General features: G+C 43.0%; 1 protein-coding gene across 1 annotated transcript; it reads right to left on the bottom strand.

Annotated features, from left to right (window-relative positions):
• Positions 1 to 2,168: 2,168 nt before the first annotated feature.
• Positions 2,169 to 4,071, bottom strand: LOC311110097 (ribonuclease P protein subunit p38-like). The gene is made up of 2 exons (XM_084152971.1): positions 3,982 to 4,071; positions 2,169 to 3,418 (listed from the first exon to the last, which is right to left on the bottom strand). Exon 2 carries the CDS (start codon positions 3,410 to 3,412, stop codon positions 2,540 to 2,542), a length of 873 nt encoding a protein of 290 aa, XP_084009097.1. The 5' UTR covers positions 3,413 to 3,418; positions 3,982 to 4,071; the 3' UTR covers positions 2,169 to 2,539.
• Between the last annotated feature and the right edge of the window lie 22,434 nt (positions 4,072 to 26,505).

Consider the following 26,505-nt stretch of genomic DNA (forward strand, 5'->3'; position numbering starts at 1 on the left):
TCTGTGACTGCTACACACTCAGTTAGAGGTCAAAGGTCGTCGCTCGACCTGGACACACAGGAGAAGAGAATGACAACAATCAAAGTGATCGGGAGGTGAGCATCTCCAGAACATTCTCTCTGCTCACCCGGAAGTGGTAACTCTTTTTAACCATCAACATCCTGAATGTGAAATCATGCTCTGCTGAGACAGACTCTCGTACAGTACAGTACACCTCTACACACATATACACACACACACACACACACACACACACACACTACATGAAGAGAAGGAAGATTTGCATCCAAAATGTTTTTCTTTTTTTATTAAAAAAGGTGCATTGGTAACTGTGTTTGTTGGAGAGAGCAGAAATGTAGTAACCTGTACATTTAATGCCAGAACATATTTATTCCTGTAGTGTGGGATATGGGGGGTGGGAGAGGAAAGATCCAAAGTATTTTCTTCACAACTAGCGTAGATGTTATTGACTTTGGTGTTCCTATGAACGGTTAGGAGGGGAGGGGATTCTAGGGATTTTTGAGGAAGAATGTATTTGAAGCACAAATCTTAAGTTCTTACCTGAGCAAAAGGCTCCTTAAAAACCCCCAGGTGCATTTTATATTGATTATTTCTGTTTGTTTTGTGTGTTTAGGTTTTTCAAATATATGTGAGTGTCTGAGAAACATAAAATGCCAGATGGGAATTTTCTCATTTTAAAACTGTTTTTTTTGTGTTTGTGCAGCTAACAGCATATATTCTTTTAAAAAGGTCCCCATTTTTTTCCGCACACAATTCTGATATTTAGGATTGTGCTTTTATGTTGTGTGTTTTGTAATCATTCCTCCCCTGTCTGTCAGTATTTGTTAAAATCAAACGGGCATCTTCACCTATAAATAAAGGTATTGGGTTGGAGTATCAGGCAGCTCCTTGAATAAGATCCAGCACATGAAGGAACCTTGACACAAAACCTGTGAAGAGATAAAGCAGCTGTTGTTCTGTTTGCTGATGTCATCATGGTTACTACAGTTAGATATACAAGTGTCCCTGTCAGTGAGAAACTGAGTTGTGTACATGGGGAAATCTTTTTTTGTTTACATGGGGAAAATACACAATGTACAAAACATTAGGAACACCTTCCTAATATTGGGTTGCACCCCCTTTTGCTCTCGGAACAGCCTCAATTCGTCGGGGCATGGACTCTACAAGGTGTCGAAAGCGTTCCACAGCACTGCTGGCCCATGTTGACTCCAATGCTTCCCACAGTTGTCAAGTTGGCTGGAAATCCTTTGGGTGGGGGACTATTCCTGATACACACAGGAAACTGTTGAGCGTGAAAAACCTAAGCAGCGTTGCAGTTCTTGACACACTCAAACCGGGTGCCCCTGGCACATACTACCATACCCTGTTCAAAGGCACTTATCTTTTGTCTTGCCCATTCACCCACTGAATGGCACATCTCAAGGCTTAAAAATCCTTCTTTAACCTGTCTCCTCACCTACACTGATTTTGAAGTGGATTTACAAGTTACATCAGTAAGGGATCATAGCTTTCCCCTGGTCAGTTTGTCATGGAAAGAGCAGGTGTTCCAAATGTTTTGTACACTGTATATTTCTCATTCTTACTGCTGCCCTTGTGGGGAGTTACTTGCTTTAAGTGTTTCTGAGGTGTGGCTCTGTGAATGTGGTCTGCATCTGGGGCCGTGCCCTAACCAAGGTAATGGTTGTGTTCCTCTGCTCAGACGTTGCTGATGCATGCCAGATCTCACAACGCCTGGATAGGTATTTTACGTATCAGCTAACCACATTATAGCAATCTGGTGACCGACGGCACAGCCGATGACGTGGCACACAACATCTGAGCAAGGGAAGACCACCTATGTTAATGGCACTAAACACTGGGCATCCAAATAAAGATGGCCGAAATAGAACGGATCCCCAAAAACGCAAATCTGATTCAGCCATGTGTTTATTAGTCCCAGGGGCGCCTTGAGTGTTGGATCTGTCGTAGATGTATACTTCAGCTTGTATGAATTTGAGCATGAGACAGTTTTTGATACAATACAGAAGCCCTAGGATGGCTGGGACTGGCCGCTACCCATTGTGAGACCACCCAAAGTACTTGCCTTATTTAAGAGACGTTTGTTTTTATACATGTAGTTTTGAAATGACACACAGCTTTCTCTAACTGAAAAACAATATTTTTATTGAACTCCTTGGCAGGCTGTAAAAGAACTGAGGAATTAGAACCAGCACCGTTTAGACAGGACCTCTCATCCAAATACTGAATATGTTTCAAATACACACGTAAGCTATACCAGCATGGACATTTGATCGAATAAACTCATCCAGACAAGAAGAAAAGATATACATCTGAGTGTGCTGTCTTCTTTATTTAATCATTTAAGTCCTGCATGGGATTTTGGGAGTGTTTCTTCTAGACAGGAAGCAGAGGCCTCTACCTCCAATCAGCATCTAGGGCTGCCTACACTACCATTTCATGTCATCTTTTGTACATAAAATGAGAGAAACCAAAACATTTGATTCAGTTCAAATTGCTTCTACTTTTTCTTAGTTTTCGGTTTCCGTATTTTAGCGGGATTGGGAATTATCTTTTTCACTTTAAGAGGCTGAAGTACGCAGGATGGAGATTCTGTCATGTCTGGAGAAATGTCTTCAATTTTCCGTTTTTGGCCCCTTGTCTCCTCTCCCTTTTCCACCACCATTTGCCCCTCTTCAGCTGTTTCCCCTTCTACCTGCCCCTCAACTGTTGCACCTGTCTCACTGGGAGGGCTTTGTATCCAGGCAACCTGCAGAGCAGGCACTCTGGGTAGGATGGCTTCCACAGTGTCGGAGAATGTTCCATCCTCATTCCCTTCCCCTTGTCTGAATCCCAGTGCCAGGATGCACTTCAGCCCCAGCAGTCCCGCCACACTCTCACTGAGACACGGCACCTGGCATGCCGCCACGCCTCGCGTCCGGCACAGCGCTATCAGGTGGCTCGTCATGTGCGGCGGTTTGACCGACTTGCACACGAGCACCAGCCGGAGCTGGTTCCTCTCCAGAGCCTTGGTGACCTCATTGATGCCGATGGCCAGCTGCCTCCTAGCGGCTACGTCAGTCCAGCCTTGCTCTGTGGGTTTAACAGGACATTCCGGTGTTACAGTGTCGAGGGGTATCTGTGGGAGCTCGGCTACCGAGTCATGTCCTGTAGGCAGTTTCTTATTTCTCTTTTCCCCCCACTGTCGAAACCCTTTCACCTCTTTCTTTTCCAGGCCAGTTGCTGACAGTTTGCTCTTCAGAGTGTCCAGGATGAAGTGTACGTCATCTCTCTGCAGCGGACTCCATTGCAGGCTGTAGGGGGAGTTCAGGGACGTCTTAGCTGGGATCTGCTTCTTCCGCTCCTTTTTCGACACTTTGCCTGGAGTGGCCATCTTTATCTGGAGTGAAGACAGGAGGAATTCACATGAGCTGCTGACTCAACCCTCATATGTTATCAAATTTACCTGCAGGGTAGCATAGAAATATAATATATTCTATTGTTCTAGTTCTGTGGGGTTGACTCCTTGAATGTTAATGCACAGTAGTGATTGAGGGATGATGCTGGGGCGGGGCTTAAACCCTGTAAGCACAGTACAACCTGTGCCATAAAAACTAACACTTAAAAACTAACACGACAGCCTTTGACTATGAGGGTAGATGAGAAAGTGTTGGGGTTAGGTGCAGATCTAGAATCCGATTACACTGTCTGATCAAAGTAAAATAAGGGCTCTGTACTGTGGTCCTCCAACCTGTAAGTATAGGTAGTAAGTTTGCCCTGTAACAATGTTTCCCCCTCAATCACTACTACACATCACTTGCCCACTTAGCTAGCTAGTTAGCTAACTAGTTACTCAGCGACAGACACATTTCCCAGGATGTCCAGAGATATAGCGAGTAGTTTTAAGAAGTTAGCAAACAAACCTAAATTAAACATATCGACAAACTGCCGTCACTTTTTTACCTCAATTATATTTTTTTAAGCAGTTGTAGGTCAGTGCACACCGGTACTCCGCTGTGTCCATGGGCGCAGCCATATTGTATGACCGTGGCTGATGACGTTTCAACAGAGCCACGCCCCTTAAAACGCGCATTGAGCTCATCTTTTTGGGCGCGTGCAAAAGGCCACCAGACAATATTCTAATATTATATTTACAATTTACTAAGAAAAACCAAAGCCACTTAATAACACTAGCTACAAACCATATGACCCACTGGATGCTACCAAGCCTTCAGTCACCTGAATCAGACCCTCAGATGCACATATCTCTGAATCAGAACCACAGACTGCTGAATTAGAACATTTACATTTACATTTTAGTCATTTAGCAGACGCTCTTATCCAGAGCGACTTACAGTTAGTGAATACATATTTTTTTATACTGCCCCCCCGTGGGAATCGAACCCACAACCCTGGCGTTGCAAACGCCATGCTCTATCAACTGAGCTACATCCCTGCCGGCCATTCCCTCCCCTACCCTGGACGACGCTGGGCCAATTGTGCGCCGCCCATGAACCACAGACTGCTGAATTAAAACTGAGTGGAGTCCAGCTGAGCTCCAGTAGGATGGTAGCTTACCATAGCTCATCTTCCATCAATCACTGTTTCTACACCCAAATTACACACACAATAATGTTTACCTAACACTCTCCAAATACTAAACATGCCACAAATTCAATGCAAGTGAATAGTCCCTATATATCATTGAGCTACACAATCAATTTAATACAGTATGATTTGGACATGAAACGCGAAAAATCGAATATTGGCTTGCATTGATGTGAGTGTCCTTTTTAAGTCCTATTTTATTTTAACGTCCTTTACACACCGCGTCTCAGTATGTTAGGTCAGCCAATCAGCTGTTTCTATCCACCCCACTGCGGTCCCGACTCGCGAGGACTTGACCGATATTTACTGTAAGCTCCCAGTCTGTTACAGCTGCAGACTGCAGTCAGAGCTATTCACACAGCCGAGAGGACACTTTGGTCTAATACTACAGTAGCCTACAGAGTTGAACTTGGCGTGATGTCTCTACAGGAAGGCTATGTTTTCCCTGCACCCTTGGCGTACACGTCTTCTATCTAAGTGATGCGTCGATCTAGATAACGGGTTTAGGCCTATGTTTTTATAAGAGATGTGGTTGACTGATGTGGTAGCTGGTGGTAGGTAGGCTTGTACATACAGACTACGTTTACCGTTATGTTCTCTATTTATTGAGTCATGCCTGTGTATTGTTTTAAATGCGTAAGAAATGTAGAGCTTGATTGGCTAGCCATCTCGGAATTGTGCGCAAGGATGCTGAGGTGTATTGGATATCAGCTGCCGTCATCAAAATGCGGGTGCAGATTAAGTATGCAGCGCTGTCATGCTTCCAAGACCAATAATAGCTAGGCGACTGTAGCCTATTAGAATTAAACATTGCATGTACTACTTATTATATTAAGTAATAATGTTGTTGCAGTGCTGCTCCCACTATGTACACAGCACATTTTGCAGTGTTAAATCAACACTTAAAGAGTTCATCTTAACACTATCTCAGAGTACATATCACTCGACAGTTTTTTTTTGTTGTAACTCTTAAATGTAACACACCGAAAGTGTAAAAAATGAACACTGCATTACACTTGCCAGTGTTACTCACATTTAACACTATGGGATAATTAACACTCAGTGTTATTTCTGTTAAACACTAGTGTTGATCAACATGTTACACTGTTTTGGGTGTAAAACCTAATTAGCATATTTCCCATGGTGCCTTTTCTTTTCGAGTGAATTGTAGAGAGTTACCACCCTTGACTCTATTTGTTAGTGACAGATACATGTTTGTTGTATTCTTTCATTTTAAAGGCCTGTGGCTTTCACCAAATAAGTACCTAGGTGAATGTTATCATTAAAATTTAACTTGACAATACATTACATATATCATAAGGCCTTACTTTGATGGCCTAGTTTTACCCTAACAGAGTGGTGTTAGGAAACTCCTGGTTTACCGGCCACATCAGGCCTGCAAGTCACATTATTGTGGCTTGCAAAGTGATGTGTAGTTCTTATTGTAATCCAGCAAGAGTTAGGATATCCAACAGTAGGAATTTTTATTCACTCGCAACCTACATTCAGAATGACTGTCAGGGTTAGGAAACTTGATAAAAAAAGACTACCTAAACCATTTGAACAGGAACAACCATTTCAGTAACGGGGGCAATAAATCTAACCAACTGATTGTATTAAAAACCTAGAGTCACAGGTCCAATGCATATACAGGTGCGTCAAGCTTGTAGTGTCATACCCAAGAAGACTTGAGGCTGTAATTGCTGCCAAAGGTGCTTCAAAAAAGTACTGAGTAAAGGGTCTGAATACTTGTATACATTTGCTAAAATGTCTACAAACCTGTTTTCACTTTGTCATTATGGGGTATTGTGTGTAGATTGATGAGGAAAACATTTATTTAATCCATTTTAGAATAAGGCTGTAACTTAACAAAATGTGGAAGAAGTGAAGGGGTCTGAATACTTTCCGAATGCACTGTACACCCTTTTTTTATTTTGGTTGTACATTCATTTGATCTGACTACAGTGTAAATTGGCCCAGAACCAACCAGAAGAAAATTGAAAGTTAAAACCAACCAGATGATCTTACAGTGTCAACTTTCTTCTGGTTGGTTACACTGTAGTCAGATAGAATGAATGTACAACCAAAATAATAAGAGGTTTATGCATTGGGCCTGTCATCTGGGTCCTGGGTGAATAAAAAGACAAATGCCTAATAAATACTTCAAAAAGTATATTTGTTTAATTAAAACTGCATGTGGAACAGAAATGGGGGGGGGGGGGAGGAGAGTGTGAGTGTGTGTGTGAGTGAGTGAGTGAGAGTTTGAGAGTGTGAGTGAGTGAGTGAGTGAGAGAATGTGTGTGTTTGTGTGTGAGAGTGTGTGTGTGAGTGAGTGAGTGTGTGTGTGTATGTGAGATGATGTTGCTCTAATGTTGTATTTGCGTTCTTATTTTATAGGTATGTCCAAGGAGGATGCCAAGACAGCTTACATCGCACTTGCTAAGGAGATCATCAGCAAATACTAATATGATGATGAAATCGTGTCCAGGGTGTGACTAGAATAGGTTTTTATTTTATTTTATTTCACCTTTATTTAACCAGGTAAGCCAGTTGAGAACAAGTTCTCATTTACAACTGCGACCTGGCCAAGATAAAGCAAAGCAGTGCGATTAAAAACAACACAGAGTTTTATATGGGGTAAACAAAACATAAAGTCAAAAATACAACAGAAAATATATATACAGTGTGTGCAAATGTAGCAAGTTATGGAGGTAAGGCAATAAATAGGCCATAGTGCAAAATAATTACAATTAGTATTAACACAGGAATGATAGATGTGCAAGAGATGATGTGCAAATAGAGATACTGGGGTGCAAATGAGAAAAATAAATAACAATATGGGGATTAGGTAGTTGGGTGGGCTAATTTCAGATGGGCTGTGTACAGGGGCAGTGATCGGTAAGGTGCTCTGACAACTGATGTTTAAAGTTAGTGAGGGAGATAAGAGTCTCCAGCTTCAGAGATTTTTGCAGTTCGTTCCAGTCATTGGCAGCAGAGAACTGGAAGGAATGGCGGCCAAAGGAGGTGTTGGCTTTGGGGATGACCAGTGAGATCAAATCAAATCAAATCAAATTTTATTGGCCACATGCGCCAACAGGTGCAGACATTACAGTGAAATGCTTACTTACAGCCCTTAACCAACAGTGCATTTATTTTTAATAAAAAAGTAAAATAAAACAATAACAAAAAAGTGTTGTGAAAAAAAGAGCAGAAGTAAAATAAAATAACAGTAGGGAGGCTATATATACAGGGGGGTACCGGTGCAGAGTCAATGTGTGGGGGCACCGGCTAGTTGAGGTAGTTGAAGTAATATGTACATGTGGGTAGAGTTAAAGTGACTATGCATAAATAATTAACAGAGTAGCAGCAGCGTAAAAAGATGGGGTGGGGGGGCAGTGCAAATAGTCCGGGTAGTCATGATTAGCTGATCAGGAGTCTTATGGCTTGGGGGTAGAAGCTGTTGAGAAGTCTTTTGGACCTAGACTTGGCACTCCGGTACCGCTTGCCGTGCGGTAGCAGAGAGAACAGTCTATGACTAGGGTGGCTGGAGTCTTTGACAATTTTGAGGGCCTTCCTCTGACACTGCCTGGTATAGAGGTCCTGGATGGCAGGAAGCTTGGCCCCAGTGATGTACTGGGCCGTACACACTACCCTCTGTAGTGCCTTGCGGTCGGAGGCCAAACAGTTGCCATACCAGGCAGTGATGCAACCAGTCAGGATGCTCTCGATGGTGCAGCTGTAGAATATTTTGAGGATCTGAGGAACCATGCTAAATCTTTTCAGTCTCCTGAGGGGGAATAGGCTTTGTCGTGCCCTCTTCACGACTATCTTGGTGTGTTTGGACCATGATAGTTTGTTGGTGATGTGGACACCAAGGAACTTGAAGCTCTCAACCTGTTCGACTACAGCCCTGTCGATGAGATATACCTGCTGGAGCACATTCTACGGGTGGGTGTTGCTATGGTGACCAATGAGCTAAAATAAGGCGGGGATTTGCCTAGCAGTGATTTATAGATGGCCTGGAGCCAGTGAGTTTGGCGACGAATATGCAGTGAGGGCCAGCCAACAAGAGCGTACAGGTCACAGTGGTGGGTAGTATATGGGGCTTTGGTGACAAAACGGATGGCACTGTGATAGACTACATCCAATTTGCTGAGTAGAGTGTTGGAGGCTATTTTGTAAATGACATCGCCGAAGTCAAGGATCGGTAGGATAGTCAGTTTTACGAGGGCATGTTTGGCAGCATGAGTGAAGGAGGCTTTGTTTGCGAAATAGGAAGTTGATTCTAGATTTAACTTTGGATTGGAGATGCTTAATGTGAGTCTGGAAGGAGAGTTTACAGTCTAACCAGACATCTAGGTATTTGTAGTTGTCCACATACTCTAGGTCAGACCCGTCGAGAGTAGTGATTCTAGTCGGGTGGGCGGGTGCCAGCAGCTTTCGATTGAAGAGCATGCATTTAGTTTTACTAGTGTTTAAGAGCTGTTGGAGGCTACGGAAGGAGTGTTGTATGGCATTGAAGCTCGTTTGGAGGTTTGTTAACACAGTGTCCAATGAAGGGCCAGATGTATACAAAATGGTGTCGTCTGCGTAGAGGTGGATCTGAGAGTCACCAGCAGCAAGAGCGACATCATTGATATACACAGAGAAAAGAGTCGGCCCAAGAATTGAACCCTGTGGCACCCCCATAGAGACTGCCATAGGTCCAGACAACAAGCCCTCCGATTTGACACATTGAACTCTATCTGAGAAGTAGTTGGTGAACCAGGCGAGGCAGTCATTTGAGAAACCAAGGCTATTTAGTCTGCCAATAAGAATGCGGTGGTTGACAGAGGTTGACCGCTGTTCTGTCTGTGGGAAGCGCTGCGTGGATGAAGCTGGCCTCAAGCATCACCAGAGGCTCCACCGTCAGGAGTATGTCTACTCCTGTAAGTTCTGCCTCAAGCCATTCAAGGCCCTGGAAGACAAGTGGACCCATGAGAAGAACGACCACCGGGTCAAAAAGTTGCACTATAGGTGCTCCGAATGCCCCCAGGGATTTTACAACATCTTGAAACGGAACCGCCATCTCAGACAGCACGAGTCCAAGAGACACATTTGTCACGCGTGCTACAAGGAATTCCCCCAATTTAGCAAGTTTGAGAGGCACGAGCTGAGCCACAGTGACAACAAATTTTTCAGGTTGGTGCTTTATACTGCCTTCTCTGTTAGTTTGATACTGAACACATCTCCCTCTGTTGAAATGTCTGTTTTGTTTGTATTACCAGCTGAGAGTGGACAGTAAAGTGTTAACATGTTTTCCATTACGTGCTGCTCCTGCTAGGTGCCAGGTGTGCCAGCGTTCCTTTGCCCAGACCAGCCAGCTGAACACCTGCGCGTCCACACTGGGGAGAGGCCCTTCCAATGCCAGCGCTGTGACAAGAGCTTCAACCACAACGTCAGCCTCAAGAACCACGTCAGACGCTACCACCAAGGGGAGAGTGGGGAGGCAGAAGCTTGGACACCACAAGAGAGTGGGGAGAGAGTGGAGGTGGGAGAGCGGAGGAGCAGGCGAGTGGAGGAGCAGGCGACAGGGAAATCGACAGTGGAACTATGAGGAGGAGGAGGAGCGTCAGAATGAGAGTGACTTTGACCTAGAGGAAGAGGAGAAGACAGGGAGGAAGGGGAGGGGTACTGGCAGAAGCCTCCAGGAGAAATACATGTGGACACTGCTGTTGAACAGCTGGATACATCATCATCACCACCTCAGAGAGAACCATACCAAAACCAGGAGCCACTTAAAATAAAATATATGTTATCGGTTTTGTCATGTTGACCATAATGTTTTGGCTTTGAACATTTCTTAGAACTCTTGAGGCTGTTGTTTTTTCACTTCTACAGTTTTGGTAAAAAAATATATAAATATTGTTAAAGAAAATGTGTTTCACTGTTCTACATCATCAAATGTCCAGGAAAATCTGACGGGTTTGTGAAGTGAACACGTTACAAAGAATTTCCTCCCCACAGACGTTATTGGTATATTGCGTTTTGAGTTCTCCTGGCCGGACCGGCCCACTAGTTAAGAAGTATAGAGATAGACTCATCTTGGATATAACCAGAGAGGAAGCAAGAGGCTTGACTCTGATATAAAATCTGTCAGTGCGAAATACAGCGTTAACCAGTGGAAGTGGGGATTTGTTGTATGGAGGTCAATGAGAGAATGTCGAATTTGGTCAACATAAAATGAAATTGCTAATTGCTACGTAAGGCTTATTTGATCGAATTGAAGTTTCGTAATGTTTATGTTATGAATGTACTGATATAAGTGGGCGTACGTGGCATTTTGGAAACTTGGAGAAAAACAATTTTATAATGGAGTTGTGCTTGTTGTTCACACACGTCTCTGCCCTCTCATTGGCTAGAATGTTTTTTTATTTAGTTTTACCCCCAGTCCAGTTGGAGGCGACAATACACCTTTTGAGTGTAGTTCGCCATAAAACCCAAAGAAGAAGAAGAATACTCAGCTGGCTCTTTCTCTGTGCCTAAATGGGAGAGAACCTAGGGAAACCTAGCCCTGGTCAGACAGGACCAGGGAGACTGTAGGAGCAGTTAAGTTATAATTCTGGAAGGTCGGAAATGGCGGCGAGTAGTGCGGACAAAATGGAGAATAAGTTGGTGAAGCAACAGCTGTGATGGAATGCGAACAATATGGGTGTCAGTTCTGATGGTATGGAGCGGGAGGATGAGGGTCAAGGACTGGAACGGTCGGTAGTGGAAAGACATAGGAAGAAGAGGGATCATGATACAGAAAGCAGTGGAGCGTCTATTAAAGAAAGCATAAAGAGGGCCAACGTAGAAAGCAAGAGTAGTGATGTGTTGGAGTGGAAAGTGGTGATAGTGTTTGATGAGACCACAGGGCCTCACTTACACCCTATCTGACTGACTAATGCCGTAGAGAAAGAGGTAGGTGAAGTGAAATTAGCTCTGTTCATTGGAAATGGTAGATTGTTCATATTGTGTGGTAGCCAGGCTCAGCAAGAGAAGATTCTGAAAATGGAAAAGCTTAATGGGAAGGAGATTAAAAGCCATGTCCCTAGTGCTTATGCTAGATTGAAGGGTGTCATCATTGGGGTCCCAATATCTGTGTCCACAGATTATATTAAAGAAAATGTGACGGGAAGCAGAGTGATTGAGTCCAAAAGGTTGATCAGTAGGAAAGAGGGTCAAAGAAGTGAAAGCTTATCAGTGATGCTGAGGTTTGAGAAAGTCTTGCCAGGAAAAGTACAGATAGGATTCCTTAGTTTCAATGTTAAATAATTTGTCCCATATGCACTGCAGTGTTTTAAATGCCAAAGAATGGGACATGTAGCTGCTCAGTGTAAAGGGAACAAAATATGTGCCAAGTGTGGAGGGGCACATGATTACGGTGAATGTGGAAGCAATGTGAAGGTTAAGTGCTGTAATTGTGGGGGAGAACACAGTGCAGCATTTGGTGGATGCCAGGAACAGAGAGAGGCTAGAGAGGCTCAGAGATATAGGATCAGTCATGATGTATCGTATGCAGAGGCCGTAAAACAGATTGGTGGAACTACAGTGCGGACTGATGGAGCTTCCATGGATGTACCTGTAGTAAGTGGACCTACTGTCGGGCTGGTGCTTCTGATGGTCCTGGCATGGTTACAAGGCCTGTTCAGAAATCTTGTGCTCATGAATATGCGGTGTCAAAGGACACTTTGATAATGAATAAAGTTGACTTCATAGCGTTTATTGGTAAGGCTATCAATACTACACTGGCTGTGGAAAGCAGAAATGCCAGGCTGAAGGTTATTGTGGAGACAGCAAAATAGATTTTGGGGGTAACAGATGTTACTGTTGAAATGGTTGTTGACATGCTGAACAATCCATACGGGACATTATAAACTGTAATATCTTATGTTTCACCGAGTCATGGCTGAACGACGACATTGATAACATACAGCTGGCGGAATATACGCTACATCGTCAGGATAGAACGGTTGACTCCGGTAAGACAAGGGGTGGCGGTCTGTGTATATTTGTAAACAACAGCTGGTGCAAAAAATCTAATACTAAGGAAGTCTCAAGGTTTTGCTCGCCTGAGGTAGAGTATCACATGATAAGCTGTAGACCACACTATTTACCAAGAGAGTTTTCTTCTAAATTTTTCGTAGCTGTCTATATACCACCACAAACCAATGCTGGCACTAAGACTGCACTCAATGAGCTGTATATGGCCATAAGTAAACAGGAAAACGCTCATCCAGAGGCAGCGCTCCTAGTGGCTGGGGACTTTAATGCAAGGAAACTTAAATCCGTTCTACCTAATTTCTACCAGCATGTTAAATGTGCAACCAGAGGAAAAAAAACTCTAGACCACCTTTACTCCACACACAGAGACGCATACAAAGCTCTCCCTCGCCCTCCATTTGGCAAATCTGACCATAACTCTATCCTCCTGATTCCTGCTTATAAGCAAAAACTAAAGCAGGAAGCACCAGTGACTCTGTTAATAAAAAAGTGGTCAGATGACGCAGATGCTAAGCTACAGGACTGTTTTGCTAGCACAGACTGGAATATGTTCCGGGATTCTTCAGATAGCATTGAGGAGTACGCCACATCAGTAACTGGCTTCATCAATAAGTGCATCAATGACGTTGTCCCCACAGTGACCGTACGTACATACCCCAACCAGAAGCCATGGATTACAGGCAACATCCGCACTGAGCTAAAGGCTAGAGCTGCCACTTTCAAGGAGCGGGACTCTAACCCGGACGCTTATAAGAAATCCTGCTATGCCCTCCGACGAACCATCAAACAGGCAAAGAGTCAATACTCTAGTCAGTTGTGTTTATCCCATATGTAACTCTGTGTTGTTGTTGTTTTTATCGCACTGCTTTGCTTTATCTTGGCCAGGTCGCAGTTGTAAATGAGAACTTGTTCTCAACTGGCTTAAAGGTGAAATAATAAAATTAAAAAAATACAGGACTAAGATTGAATCGTACTACACCGGCTCTGACGCTTGTCGGATGTGGCAGGGCTTGAAAACTATTACAGACTACAAAGGGAAGCACAGCCGCGAGCTGCCCAGTGACACAAGCCTACCAGACGAGCTAAATCACTTCTATGCTCGCTTCGAGGCAAGCAACACTGAAGCATGCATGAGAGCACCAGCTGTTCCGGATGACTATGTGATCACACTCTCCGTAGCCGATGTAAGACTTTTAAGCAGGTCAACATTCACAAGGCCGCAGGGCCAGACGGATTACCAGGACGTGAACTCAGAGCATGTGCTGACTAACTGGCAAGTGTCTTCACTGACATTTTCAACATGTCCCTGACTGAGTCTGTAATACCAACATGTTTCAAGCAGACCACCATAGTCCCTGTGCCCAAGGACACTAAGATAACCTGCCTAAATGACTACCGACCCGTAGCACTCACGTCTGTAGCCATGAAGTGCTTTGAAAGGCTAGTCATGGCTCACATCAACACCATTATCCCAGAAACCCTAGACCCACTCCAATTTGCATACCGCCCCAACAGATCCACAGATGATGCAATCTCTATTACACTCCACACTGCTCTTTCCCACCTGGACAAGAGGAACACCTACGTGAGAATGCTATTCATTGACTACAGTGTGTGGTGCCAGGATAACAAACTCTCCCTCAACGTGATCAAGACAAAGGAGATGATTGTGGACTACAGGAAAATAAAGAGGACTGAGCACGCCCCCATTCTCATCAACGGGGCTGTAGTGGAACAGGTTGAGAGCTTCAAGTTCTTTGGTGTCCACATCACCAATGAACTATCATGGTCCAAACACACCAAGACAGTCGTGAAGAGGGCACGACAAAGCCTATTCCCCCTCAGGAGACTGAAAACATTTGGCATGGGTCCTCAGATCCTCAAAAAGTTATACAGCTGCACCATCGACAGCATCCTAACTGGTTGCATCACCACCTGGTATGGCAACTGCTCGGTGTTACGAGAATTTCTATCCCAATGTTTCAAAAATGAACTTATTACTCAGTCTGTATCCCAGAGGTTGTAAATCTCTAATAATCAGACCAAGCAGCCCAGCATACAATCATCAGGGTTTATTCATGAGAACGTTCTAAAACAAAATGGTCGTACAATATTGTTATATGCACACGTCAGAGAAAAAATCCCTCCCCTCTGTATGCAGGCTGTAGTTTTCCACTTTATAATTGCTCTCCTGACCATCAGTTCTCACACACACACACACACACACACACACACACACACACACACACACACACACACACAGTTTCTCTCCTCCCTAAATTCCTCAGTTATCTTGGTTTCTCAGTTGCCTGTAGACTGTTCTCCTTGTCCTTTGTTGTCTGGCCTAACTCTTACTCACATTGCTAAATAGTAGCACAATGTCATAATCTTTACTGGTCCTACACTCACACATTACCAGGTAGTAGATTCTAACACATCTCACACAGTTTCAGAGTGTAATAATTAGTCACTACTAAGAAAGTACTAATCATACTTAAAACAAGAACATTTCACAACTATATTTAAGGGTGGAACATTTAGTCATTACTTTTAACCTGATTCCTATATCAATCCACCCTTTGACTAAATTATCCACACTTTTAATACACAGAATATCATTACAATTACTTTTAAACTAGAGATTTATAGTTCTAGGTAAACATCCAGTCTCAAACTATCTGAATCGTCGTCGTCCTCCACCAAGCCTGGTGGGTCATATTCTTCATTCCTTAGGTCGGAGTCCGGTATTGGGCTGTATATCACCATCTGCTGTGATTCTGCATTCTCCAACGCCTCACCAACCCTCGGACACAGGGAATAAGACAACATCCACAAAGAACAAGCATACCCATAGATTGCCGCACCTAAAATAGCTACAACAATAGTTTTCCATTTACCAAACATTTGATCAAACCAACCAGTCATTGATGTATTCACCCCCCAGTTCTCAGCCCATTCTTTACTTAATGCAGTGAGACCTGCCAGTGCTCTAGTTACTGTACCATCTGGGGCTGTATTGTTGGGGATAAACATACAACAATGACCTACCACCATCTTGTAAATCCGCCCTTCTCTGCTAACAGCATTTCGAGAACCAAACTATTCTGCAGGTCATGAGTGAGGTGGCGGATAGTTGGCCTGAGATTCTCTTCACTGCATCCCTTGTCTAATTAACGAACCTTTGTAGATGCAATTAATCCAGTCAACATTTTTATAAATTGTAACCCACCAGAAAAACGTTGTTGTAAACCCTTCTCCAATTTGATCTGTGATTCGCATTACTTTGGTGTCTATAAAATTGATAATCTCCGGGGTTCATGGTGAATTGGGGTGCCTTAGTATTATCCTTTTTAAGAGTGGTTATTTTAATATCAGAACAATTAGGTGAGGTTTGGTTTGATCCCAAATCTATCACACGAGAACATGGTCTGAGGCATAGGTGCAGTTACAAGGGTTGGCCTACCTGTTGAACAGGCATAACAATTAGTTTGACCCAACGCCCTAGCTGTGTAGTTCATCCACCTTACCCAGAAGTTCTCATTTGAAATTCCTTCTACTTCTCCTTGGTTCATTTCCTGCAAGAGGAAATATTCTACCCTTGGTGGTTTAGTGCTATTTAGGATTCCTTCTGAGGGTCTTCCAATGGGTATTAGACTATTTGTTGATACCTCTGGTGATAACATTAGATCTACCTGCTGTTCTGTCTCGGGGGTGGAAGATTCATTTCTCTCCTGAAAAATGAACCACAAACATACAGTGAGGGAAAAAAGTATTTGATCCCCTGCTGATTTTGTACGTTTGCCCACTGACAAAGAAATGATCAGTCTATAATTTTAATGATAGGTTTATTTGAACAGTGAGAGGCAGAATAACAACAAAAAAATCCAGAAAAACGCATGTCAAAAATGTTATAAATTGATTTGCATTTTAATGAGGGAAATAAGTATTTGACCCCCTCTCAATCAGAAAGATTTCTGGCTCCCAGGTGTCTTTTCTACAGTTAACGAGCTGAGATTAGGAGCACACTCTTAAAGGGAGTTCTCCTAATCTCAGCTTGTTACCTGTATAAAAGACACCTGTCCACAGAAGCAATCAATCAATCAGATTCCAAACTCTCCACCAGGGCCAAGACCAAAGTGCTCTCCAAGGATGTCAGGGACAAGATTGTAGACCTACACAAGGCTGGAATGGGCTACAAGACCATCGCCAAGCAGCTTGGTGAGAAGGTGACAACATTTAGTGCGACTATTCGCAAATGGAAGAAACACAAAAGAACTGTCAATCTCCCTCGGCCTGGGGCTCCATGCAAGATCTCACCTCGTGGAGTTGCAATGATCATGAGAACGGTGAGGAATCAGCCCAGAACTACACGGGAGGATCTTGTCAATGATCTCAAGGCAGCTGGGACCATAGTCACAAAGAAAACAATTGGTAACACACTACGCCGTGAAGGACTGAAATCCTGCAGTGCCCGCAAGGTCCCCCTGCTCAAGAAAGCACATATACAGGGCCGTCTGAAGTTTGCCAATGAACATCTGAATAATTCAGAGGAGAACTGGGTGAAAGTGTTGTGGTCAGATGAGACCAAAATCGAGCTCTTTGGCATCAACTCAACTCGCCGTGTTTGGAGGAGGAGGAATGCTGCCTATGACCCCAAGAACACCATCCCCACCATCAAACATGGAGGTGGAAACATTATGCTAAGGGGGTATTTTTCTGCTAAGGGGACAGGACAACTTCACCGCATCAAAGGGACGATGGACGGGGCCATATACTGTCAAATCTTGGGTGAGAACCTCCTTCCCTCAGCCAGGGAATTGAAAATGGGTCGTGTATGGGTTTTCCAGCATGACAATGACCCAAAACAAACGACCAAGGCAACAAATGAGTAGCTCAAGAAGAAGCACATTAAGGTCCTGGAGTGGCCTAGCCAGTCTCCAGACCTTAATCCCATAGAAAATCTGTGGAGGGAGCTGAAGGTTCGAGTTGCCAAACATCAGCCTCGAAACCTTAATGACTTGGAGAAGATCTGCAAAGAGGAGTGGAACAAAATCCCTCCTGAGATGTGTGCAAACCTGGTGGCCAACTACAAGAAACGTCTGACCTCTGTGATTGCCAACAAGGGTTTTGCCACCAAGTACTAAGTCATGTTTTGCAGAGGGGTCAAATACTTATTTCCCTCATTAAAATGCAAATCAATTTCAAAATTTTTTTACATGCGTTTTTCTGGATTTCTTTTTTGTTATTCTGTCTCTCACTGTTCAAATAAACCTACCATTAAAATTATAGACTTATCATGTCTTTGTCAGTGGGCAAACGTACAAAATCAGCAGGGGATCAACTACTTTTTTCCCTCACTGTATATCTGCCCCGAAATCATCAACACAGGCCCAATAGTTCCTTGCTATGTCATCTTGCATAATTGACTTTACCGTTATCACCAGTTCCGTTTTACATTTATCATGGGTTTGTTTAATTCCCCATCGGTGTACTGCGTCCATTCCATTCTCATAGTATGTTCCCCAGGTATGTTTAAACACCCTTGCCCAAGGACATGAGCGTTCCCCAGTGCAAATGTATTTACCATACCTTCTAGGACCGAACTTTCTTGTACACGCCCCCTTCTTACCAAAGCCCCCAAAACCTCCTATCTCTTCATGGGAGAAGTTGAATGGTATCTTGAATCCCCTATCTTGTCCTAAACTGACTTTAACTATTAAAATAATCATTCCCCCAATAGTCTTTCTTGGTTTCAGTATTTCTACGAGATCGAATCAGTGCATCAGTTCCCTGTTTAGGTTGACCTGGATTAATCCATAATATGGTTAACATGATGATGCAGCTCCGAGTCCCCCAAAATCCCCAAAACCGCCATCCCAATCCTGTCCCTGACCCACCTGCCTGGTACTTCCCCATACCCACACCTCTATAAACACCCCACAGTGATGAAAGGTCGGGGTAGGGTTTCTTCGTTAACAGAGTTTACCCCCGAACCCTAGTGGGTCAGTTCTTCTCTTTAACTCTGTGTGTGTTCAACGGTGTTGGTATGTGGGCCTACCTTTTTGCAGTGGGTAACGTGGACCCAAGTGGCTCTCTCAGCTATTCTTATAGCGAAGGCAGTTACCAATAGGACTTGGTATGGTCCCTCCCAGCAGGACTGCTTTCAATCCTTTTTCCTCAACGATTGGATCCACACCCAGTCTCCAGGTTATATAGAGTGGGTCACCTTCTCCTTTAGTTCACCTGTGGGGCACAAAACCTCTGACATACAGGTGTGGTTTATAAACTACCTTCTCACGTGTTCTGCTAGGGTGCTCTCAATTTCTATTTCTGCCTGCTCCGGTCCTTCTACCAAATCCCTTCTCCAATGGCAATAACCCTTCTTTATCTGGAGTTCTCCTGATTGTCATTAATACTATCGGTAGACATTGTACCCCATTTCTTCCTGCTCTCCTGTGTGTTTTCCTTAACCCCTCTCTAATCATACCGTTCACATTAGTATTCTCTTTCTAGACTGTATCTAAAAAAACTTTTATTTTCTATTTTTAAGTATTTAATCTTTACTTCGTCTATTTATCTTTAATCCTACCATCTTCCCAGCTCTTGATACATGTCACTGCCCATGTGTAAATATTACCACCTACCTAAACAATCACTTAGGTAATATTGGTAATTGGTCATGATACCAAATCCCCTCCTTATTAACTGCTCCTAGCTTTTCCCATTTAGTAACTTCTTTCATTGAGGCTCTTAATTGACTTTCTATCAGTAAGTCTGTGTCAATACTCACTTCCTCTTTCAGATGTAGCTGAGTGGTTTGGGGTTTACTGCCTGCCTTCTTTGCTTCCTCATCTGCCTTCCTGTTACCATTGCTAATACTGTCTTTCCATGTAGTATGAGCGTCACACTTGCAAATAGCTATCTTGTCTGGTAAGAGAACAGCGTCTAACAAATTTTAAATCAATTGAGCATGTGTTATAGGTTTGCCAGAAGTAGTTACCATTCCCCTATTTCTCCATTGTGCAGCGAATACGTGAACTGTATTAAATGCATAAGCACTATCTGTGTAAATGGTAACCCGTTTTCCTTTACCTAAATGACATGCACGAGTGAGAGCCACTATTTCTGCCTGCTGTGCAGAATAATTTATAGGTAAAGATTCCGCTTCTAGAACGTCTGTCTCTGTTACAACTGCATATCCTGTGGCATTAGTGCCATCAGGGTTTTTTCTGGACGAGCCATCTACAAACATAGTTATTTCTCAATCGGGCAAGGCTATGTCTGTTAAGTCAGGTCTTGGCAACACAAGCTTCTCAGTTTCGGTTACACAATCATGTGGGCTCCCATCTGTTGCAATGGGAACCAGAGTAGATGGATTGAGAGTTGTGCATCGTTCTATGGTCAAATTGGGCATGTTTAACAAAATGATCATACAAGATAAGTGTCTAGCTGGTGACATATAGGCCATGTTATGCTCTAATAATAAAATGGACACTGCGTGTGGTACTTTTAGCATTAAGTCATGGTAAAGTACTACTGAAGCTGAATCCTCCACTGCTTGGGCAGCTGCTACTACAGATTGTAAACATAAAGGCATGGCTTGAGCCACTTCATCCAATCTGGAGGAGTAATATGCAATGGGCTTATTTTCCCCCCATGTTTTTGTGTAAGAACTGATGTCATAAACCCCTGTCTACAATCTACAGTTTGTGTAAAAGGGCGGTCATATCTAGGGAAGGCTAGAACTGTATTTAATGTTAATAGTTTCTTTATGTTAGCAAACTGTATCTCAGCCTCCTCTGTCCACTCGATCTTATCCTTAGCAGCCATTGCTTTTCCATAAATCAGTCCACTTAGCTTCCCCGTATGTAATGCAAAGTGTAGCACCCAAGCCCTGCAGTAGTTAATCATACCCAGAAAACTCATCATTTGTTTCTTGTTAATAGGTTTTGGAGCCTCTAAGATAGCCACCTTCTTAGAGTCATTCAAAGTCCTTCCCTCTTGAGTTAGTGTATGTCCTAAATAGATTACTTCCTCCTGCCATAGTTATAACTTTTTTTTACTGACCTTGTGACCCTGCTCTGCCAAGAACCGCAACAGTGCTATGGTATCAGCCTTGCAACCTTCCTGGGTGGGGTTTGCAACTAATATGTCGTCCACATATACCAAAATTTGGCTGCCCTCCTGAGGATCAAACTGGCCTAAATTCCGGGTTATTGCCTGACTAAATATCGTGGGACTCTCCGAAAATCCTTGGGGAAGACGCAAATATTTCAATTTCTGACCTTGAAAGGTAAAGCCGAACCAGCCTTGACTATCTGGGTGTACCGGTATGCTAAAAAATGCATTAGCTAGATCTATCACTGTAAAATAAGCATTCTCAGGTTTCAATTGGTTCAACAAAGTATGTGGGTCAGGCACACAAGGTGCCCGTGGAATTATACTATTTACCCCTTGCAAATCCATCACCATTCTCCAATCTGTTCTTGGAGCTGCTTTCTTAACTGGGAACAGGGGAGAATTACAAAATGCCTAATCTCCTGGAACAATTACCCCTGCCTTCCTTAACTGTTCAAAAGTTGGAGTAATACCTTTTATTGCTTCTGGTTTCAAAGGGCATTGCTTCTGATATGGCCTATGATTAGATTTGGGTATCACTTGTACTGGAATTACCCTTTTTATTAATCCTACGTCTGCTGGACCCCGGGATCACAAATGCTCTGGAACTTCTTTTAAGTCTGACTCCTGTTGTTTTGTCAACAGGTATTCCTCTCCTCAGTATCTGCTATTCTCATCTAAATGTACTCCGGGAACTGAATTGGCTCTCCAATTCAATTTCCGACGATACCTATCTGTGGATGGGCTGTGTTGATCTCCACTCACAATATTGACCCAATCAGTGATCCTCTTGCCCATGTCTTTCCAGTCCTCTGCTGGCTCCTTTGCTAGGGACACATGTGGGCTCCATCTTTCCCTGAACAGTCTCTGACTTTGGGGCCCTAGTTCCATATTGTCTCTGACTATGTGTGCTTTCATTCCTCTCTCAGTGGAAATGACGGCCACATTCAATTTAGTCATTACATCACGTCCTAGTAAATTTACCGGACACAGCTTAGATATCAGGACGAGTATGGTTGCCTCTCCTCCTGATTGGTCATGTTTTAGGGTTATTGGGGCTGATAACCTTTCAATAAATTGATGACCAGAGGCAGATCGCACTATGATTTTCTCCCCATCAAGCCTGACTCCATCTGGCTTGTCTGTTGCACAGATTGCTGTCCTGCAGGCTCCCGTATTACAAAGGAATGTAATTTTCTTACCCATTACTGTCAATGTCAAATAAGGTTTCTGTTCCTGTTGAAGTGCTAAGTCAATAGTAGCCAATTCAAACACCTCACAATTTGGATCAATGGGTTCCTTAGTCTCCCCCTCACTAGAGTCTACTCTTTCTCCCTCAAGGACTAGTCACGCATTATCTTCCTCTTCCTCACGCTCAAAGCTGGGGAATAGACGTCTGTTAGGCTTCTCTCTTTTTTCTTTCTTTCCCTTTCCTTTGGGTTAGCATTGAAAAGAGTTATGGCCTGTCTTACCACAGTATCTGCATGGGGCCTCACACTCTCTGGTGAAATGCCCTCCTTTGTTACAGTTGAAGCACCGACCTCCCCCGCTGTAGCCTTCACTTTTCCCTGTGTTTCTGCCTTTACCCGCTATTTCCCCAAGAGTGGCCATTAGGTACTCTGCTCCTTTCTACTCTTTCTTGGCTCTGTCCTGTCTGTTATTCTGCTCATGATGAATTGCATATAGTTTAACCTCAGCTAGCAAACCACCCCCCAACCAACCAAAGTCATTTTAATGGTTCTGCTTATCTCTGGTCTCATTCCACTGAAGAATGCTATCTTTAATTGCTGATGGTAGGGCGTATCATTCCCCAGTGCCTGGTCTGGCTCGGGTATGCCACTGTTTGCATTGAACACATCCCTAAGCCTCTCTAAGTATTGGCTGATAGACTCACTATCCTCTTGTTTACACTCATGTACCTTAGAGAAGTCTGCGTGACGATGGTAATGTTCCCTGAGGCTATTACACAAATCAGTTATTTTCCCAACATACTCTCCGTGATCGGCATATGGCAAAAGTGCCCTCTGGGCATCCCCTGAAACCCACTGCCCGCTAACGGCAGCCCAATCCTTACTATTCCTGTTTTGGGGTACGCCATTCCTTCTACCGCTCTGGCCACGTCCTCTGTGTTCATGGCCTGTCTGCTAAATGGCATATTATTATTATTATTATTACTGTATACATCTAAAGTTACTGGGGCCCCTTTCATTCCCCGCCAATAGATTAGGTAAGGCTATCAGTGGGTACTGGCCTCCTCCTACTCTCTCTCTCTCACTGCTTCTTTCTCCTTTACACACCTTATGTATCTGTTTAAGCATGGATTTGAGTTTATCTGCGTCCAGACGTCCCTCAAAACCATACCTCTCCCTCCACCTGGTTACATAATGGAGATTTCTTCTATCCCTGGATTCCATAAATCTCTCATCTCCGGTTGACCCCGGGACCTCCTTGGAGGGTTTGCTTCCCATATTGGCAGGACTCTTTGATCGTCCTATACCCAAAACTTTGAACAATTACTTTATGGCTTTTACCAAATTCCTGAATCTCACCTTTATTTGAATTTAGATTACTTCCAACTCTCTAATAATAGTTTTGGTCACTTTAACTGAGTTGTTAGGTATTAAATAATTTTAAAATTTTGCTTTTAATGATTTATTCGATCTTTAATTAATTTCTTATATGTTTCTTCCTCAAAATAGTCAATCATAATTACTAACAGTGGGGGAAAAAAGTATTTAGTCAGCCACCAATTGTGCGAGGCCTGTAATTTTCATCATAGGTACACGTCAACTATGACAGACAAAATGAGAAAAGAAAATCCAGAAAATCACATTGTAGGATTTTTAATGAATTTATTTGCAAATTATGGTGGAAAATAAGTATTTGGTCAATAACAAAAGTTTCTCAATACTTTGTTATATACCCTTTGTTGGCAATGACACAGGTCAAACGTTTTCTGTAAGTCTTCACAAGGTTTTCACACACTGTTGCTGGTATTTTGGCCCATTCCTCCATGCAGATCTCCTCTAGAGCAGTGATGTTTTGGGGCTGTTTCTGGGCAACACGGACTTTCAACTCCCTCCAAAGATTTTCTATGGGGTTGAGATCTGGAGACTGGCTAGGCCACTCCAGGATCTTGAAATGCTTCTTACGAAGCCACTCCTTCGTTGCCCGGGCGGTGTGTTTGGGATCATTGTCATGCTGAAAGACCCAGCCACGTTTCATCTTCAATGCCCTTGCTGTGGAAGGAGGTTTTCACTCAAAATCTCACGATACATGGCCCCATTCATTCTTTCCTTTACACGGATCAGTCGTCCTGGTCCCTTTGCAGAAAAACAGCCCCAAAGCATGATGTTTCCACCCCCATGCTTCACAGTAGGTATGGTGTTCTTTGGATGCAACTCAGCATTCTTTGTCCTCCAAACACGACGAGTTGAGTTTTTACCAAAAAGTTATATTTTGGTTTCATCTGACCATATGACATTCTCCCAATCCTCTTCTGGATCATCCAAATGCACTCTAGCAAACTTCAAACGGGCCTGGACATGTACTGGCTTAAGCAGGTGGACACGTCTGGCACTGCAGGATTTGAGTCCCTGGCGGCATAGTGTGTTACTGATGGTAGGCTTTGTTACTTTGGTCCCAGCTCTCTGCAGGTCATTCACTAGGTCCCCCTGTGTGGTTCTGGGATTTTTGGGATCATTTTTTGGGGGGGATCTTGTGATCATTTTGACCCCACGGGGTGAGATCTTGCGTGGAGCCCCAGATCAAGGGAGATTATCAGTGGTCTTGTATGTCTTCCATTTCCTAATAATTGCTCCCACAGTTGATTTCTTCAAACCAAGCTGCTTACCTATTGCAGATTCAGTCTTCCCAGCCTGGTGCAGGTCTACAATTTTGTTTCTGGTGTCCTTTGACAGCTCTTTGGTCTTGGCCATAGTGGAGTTTGGAGTGTGACTGTTTGAGGTTGTGGACAGGTGTCTTTTATACTGATAACAAGTTCAAACAGGTGCCATTAATACAGGTAACGAGTGGAGGACAGAGGAGCCTCTTAAAGAAGAAGTTACAGGTCTGTGAGAGCCAGAAATCTTGCTTGTTTGTAGGTGACCAAATACTTATTTTCCGCCATAATTTGCAAATAAATTCATTAAAGATCCTACAATGTGATTTTCTGGAGAAAAAAAATCTCAATTTGTCTGTCATAGTTGACGTGTACCTATGATGAAAATTACAGGCCTCTCTCATCTTTTTAAGTGGGAGAACTTGCACAATTGGTGGCTGACTAAATACTTTTTTTCCCCACTGTACTTCCTCACACAACCTATTTTGGTCCCTGTCTTTGGAATGTATTCTTAGATGTGACTTTTGAGCAAATATTAAGTCTCACACAAGATTATTGGTTAACACTATCGGCAACTTGGAGTTTGTACTTAGACAAATTACGGCTCCAGTTCCATGACTTGGAGTTTGTACTAAGACAAATTACGGCTCCAGTTTCATGACTTGGAGTTTGTACTAAGACAAATTACGGCTCCAGTTTCATGGAACGGATAGAGTTACTGCTAATCTACAGTTGTTTATGACTTATAATATTCTATTTCTCACACATACTATTTTAAATTCCCTTTACTTGATATTTATTGACGATCCCAGACCGTCTCACTATCACACTCTCTTCCTTTGAAGTTTCACCCCCGTTTTCCTATTTATCTAGAATACTCACACATGGTTTTCTCTAGATAAACGTCTAAAAAACGCTAAAGTTTACTCCCTTCTTGACAATCCTTGATTGTCTCAACACAAGGCTAGTTTATGTTCGGTAATGGCCTCTCTACCCGGAGTCTATTTCGGACCCCCCCCTTTTCTTTTATCTTACACCCGCCCAGCAACGGTGATTGGACTGTGTTGAAAACGCAACTTTTCAGGCCAAAAGCACTCTACCACAACATTCAAGTTAAGGTGGGATGAGAAGTGGTTCAACTTGGAAATTGCAACTAAGGACTCAGCTCTATGAATCCTACATACTGTGCTTAGCCTACATGTTTTGGGGATAAATCAAATGTGCTGGTGTTTGTGGTTGTTACATGTTACGAGATTTAAAGGGAAACTTAACTCCATAAGCAAGTGAACACGTTTTGAGTAAAGATAAAAGATAATCATAAATTGAAATTAAGATGAGTGTTTTATGAAAAGTGGTGTTAGCCAAGCTTAAAGGGCAATTTAAGCAAAGTTTAAAGGGTACCTCCACTGATGTGAAATTATTTTATTATGTGAAGTGATACATGATTGAATGCATTATACGCATATTCATTCTGTGATTAAGGTTTATACTAAGTTTATTTGTACCAAAGTAATTTTCAATCTTATTTTGAAATTGAAGTCAACTTGAAGTCTAGCTAAGTTTAAATGCTGATAGTTATCTTGATGCAATATTGAAATTTATATTTAGAAGTTAGGCTACCCACCTAGTCTTCACACAGTTAAGGAATTCATACAGTTATTAACCTTCCTGGCTAATCACATTTAGGCCTACTGTAGCTTACATTCACCCATAGCCTAATATAAATCCAATTCCAGCTCAATAGTTGAGACACATATACCACATCCATCTCAAAATGTCAGACACAAGCACTGAGACATGCCATGAAATTACCAAATCACCTGCTCAACCCTACGCGACAGACACAGAGTCTGCAGAAGAAGTGGAAAGGCTACGAAGAACTGAAAGAACCCGAT

The sequence above is a fragment of the Coregonus lavaretus genome (genome assembly GCF_964263955.1).
Source record: "Coregonus lavaretus genome assembly, chromosome: 3".
NCBI classification, from domain to species: domain Eukaryota; kingdom Metazoa; phylum Chordata; class Actinopteri; order Salmoniformes; family Salmonidae; genus Coregonus; species Coregonus lavaretus.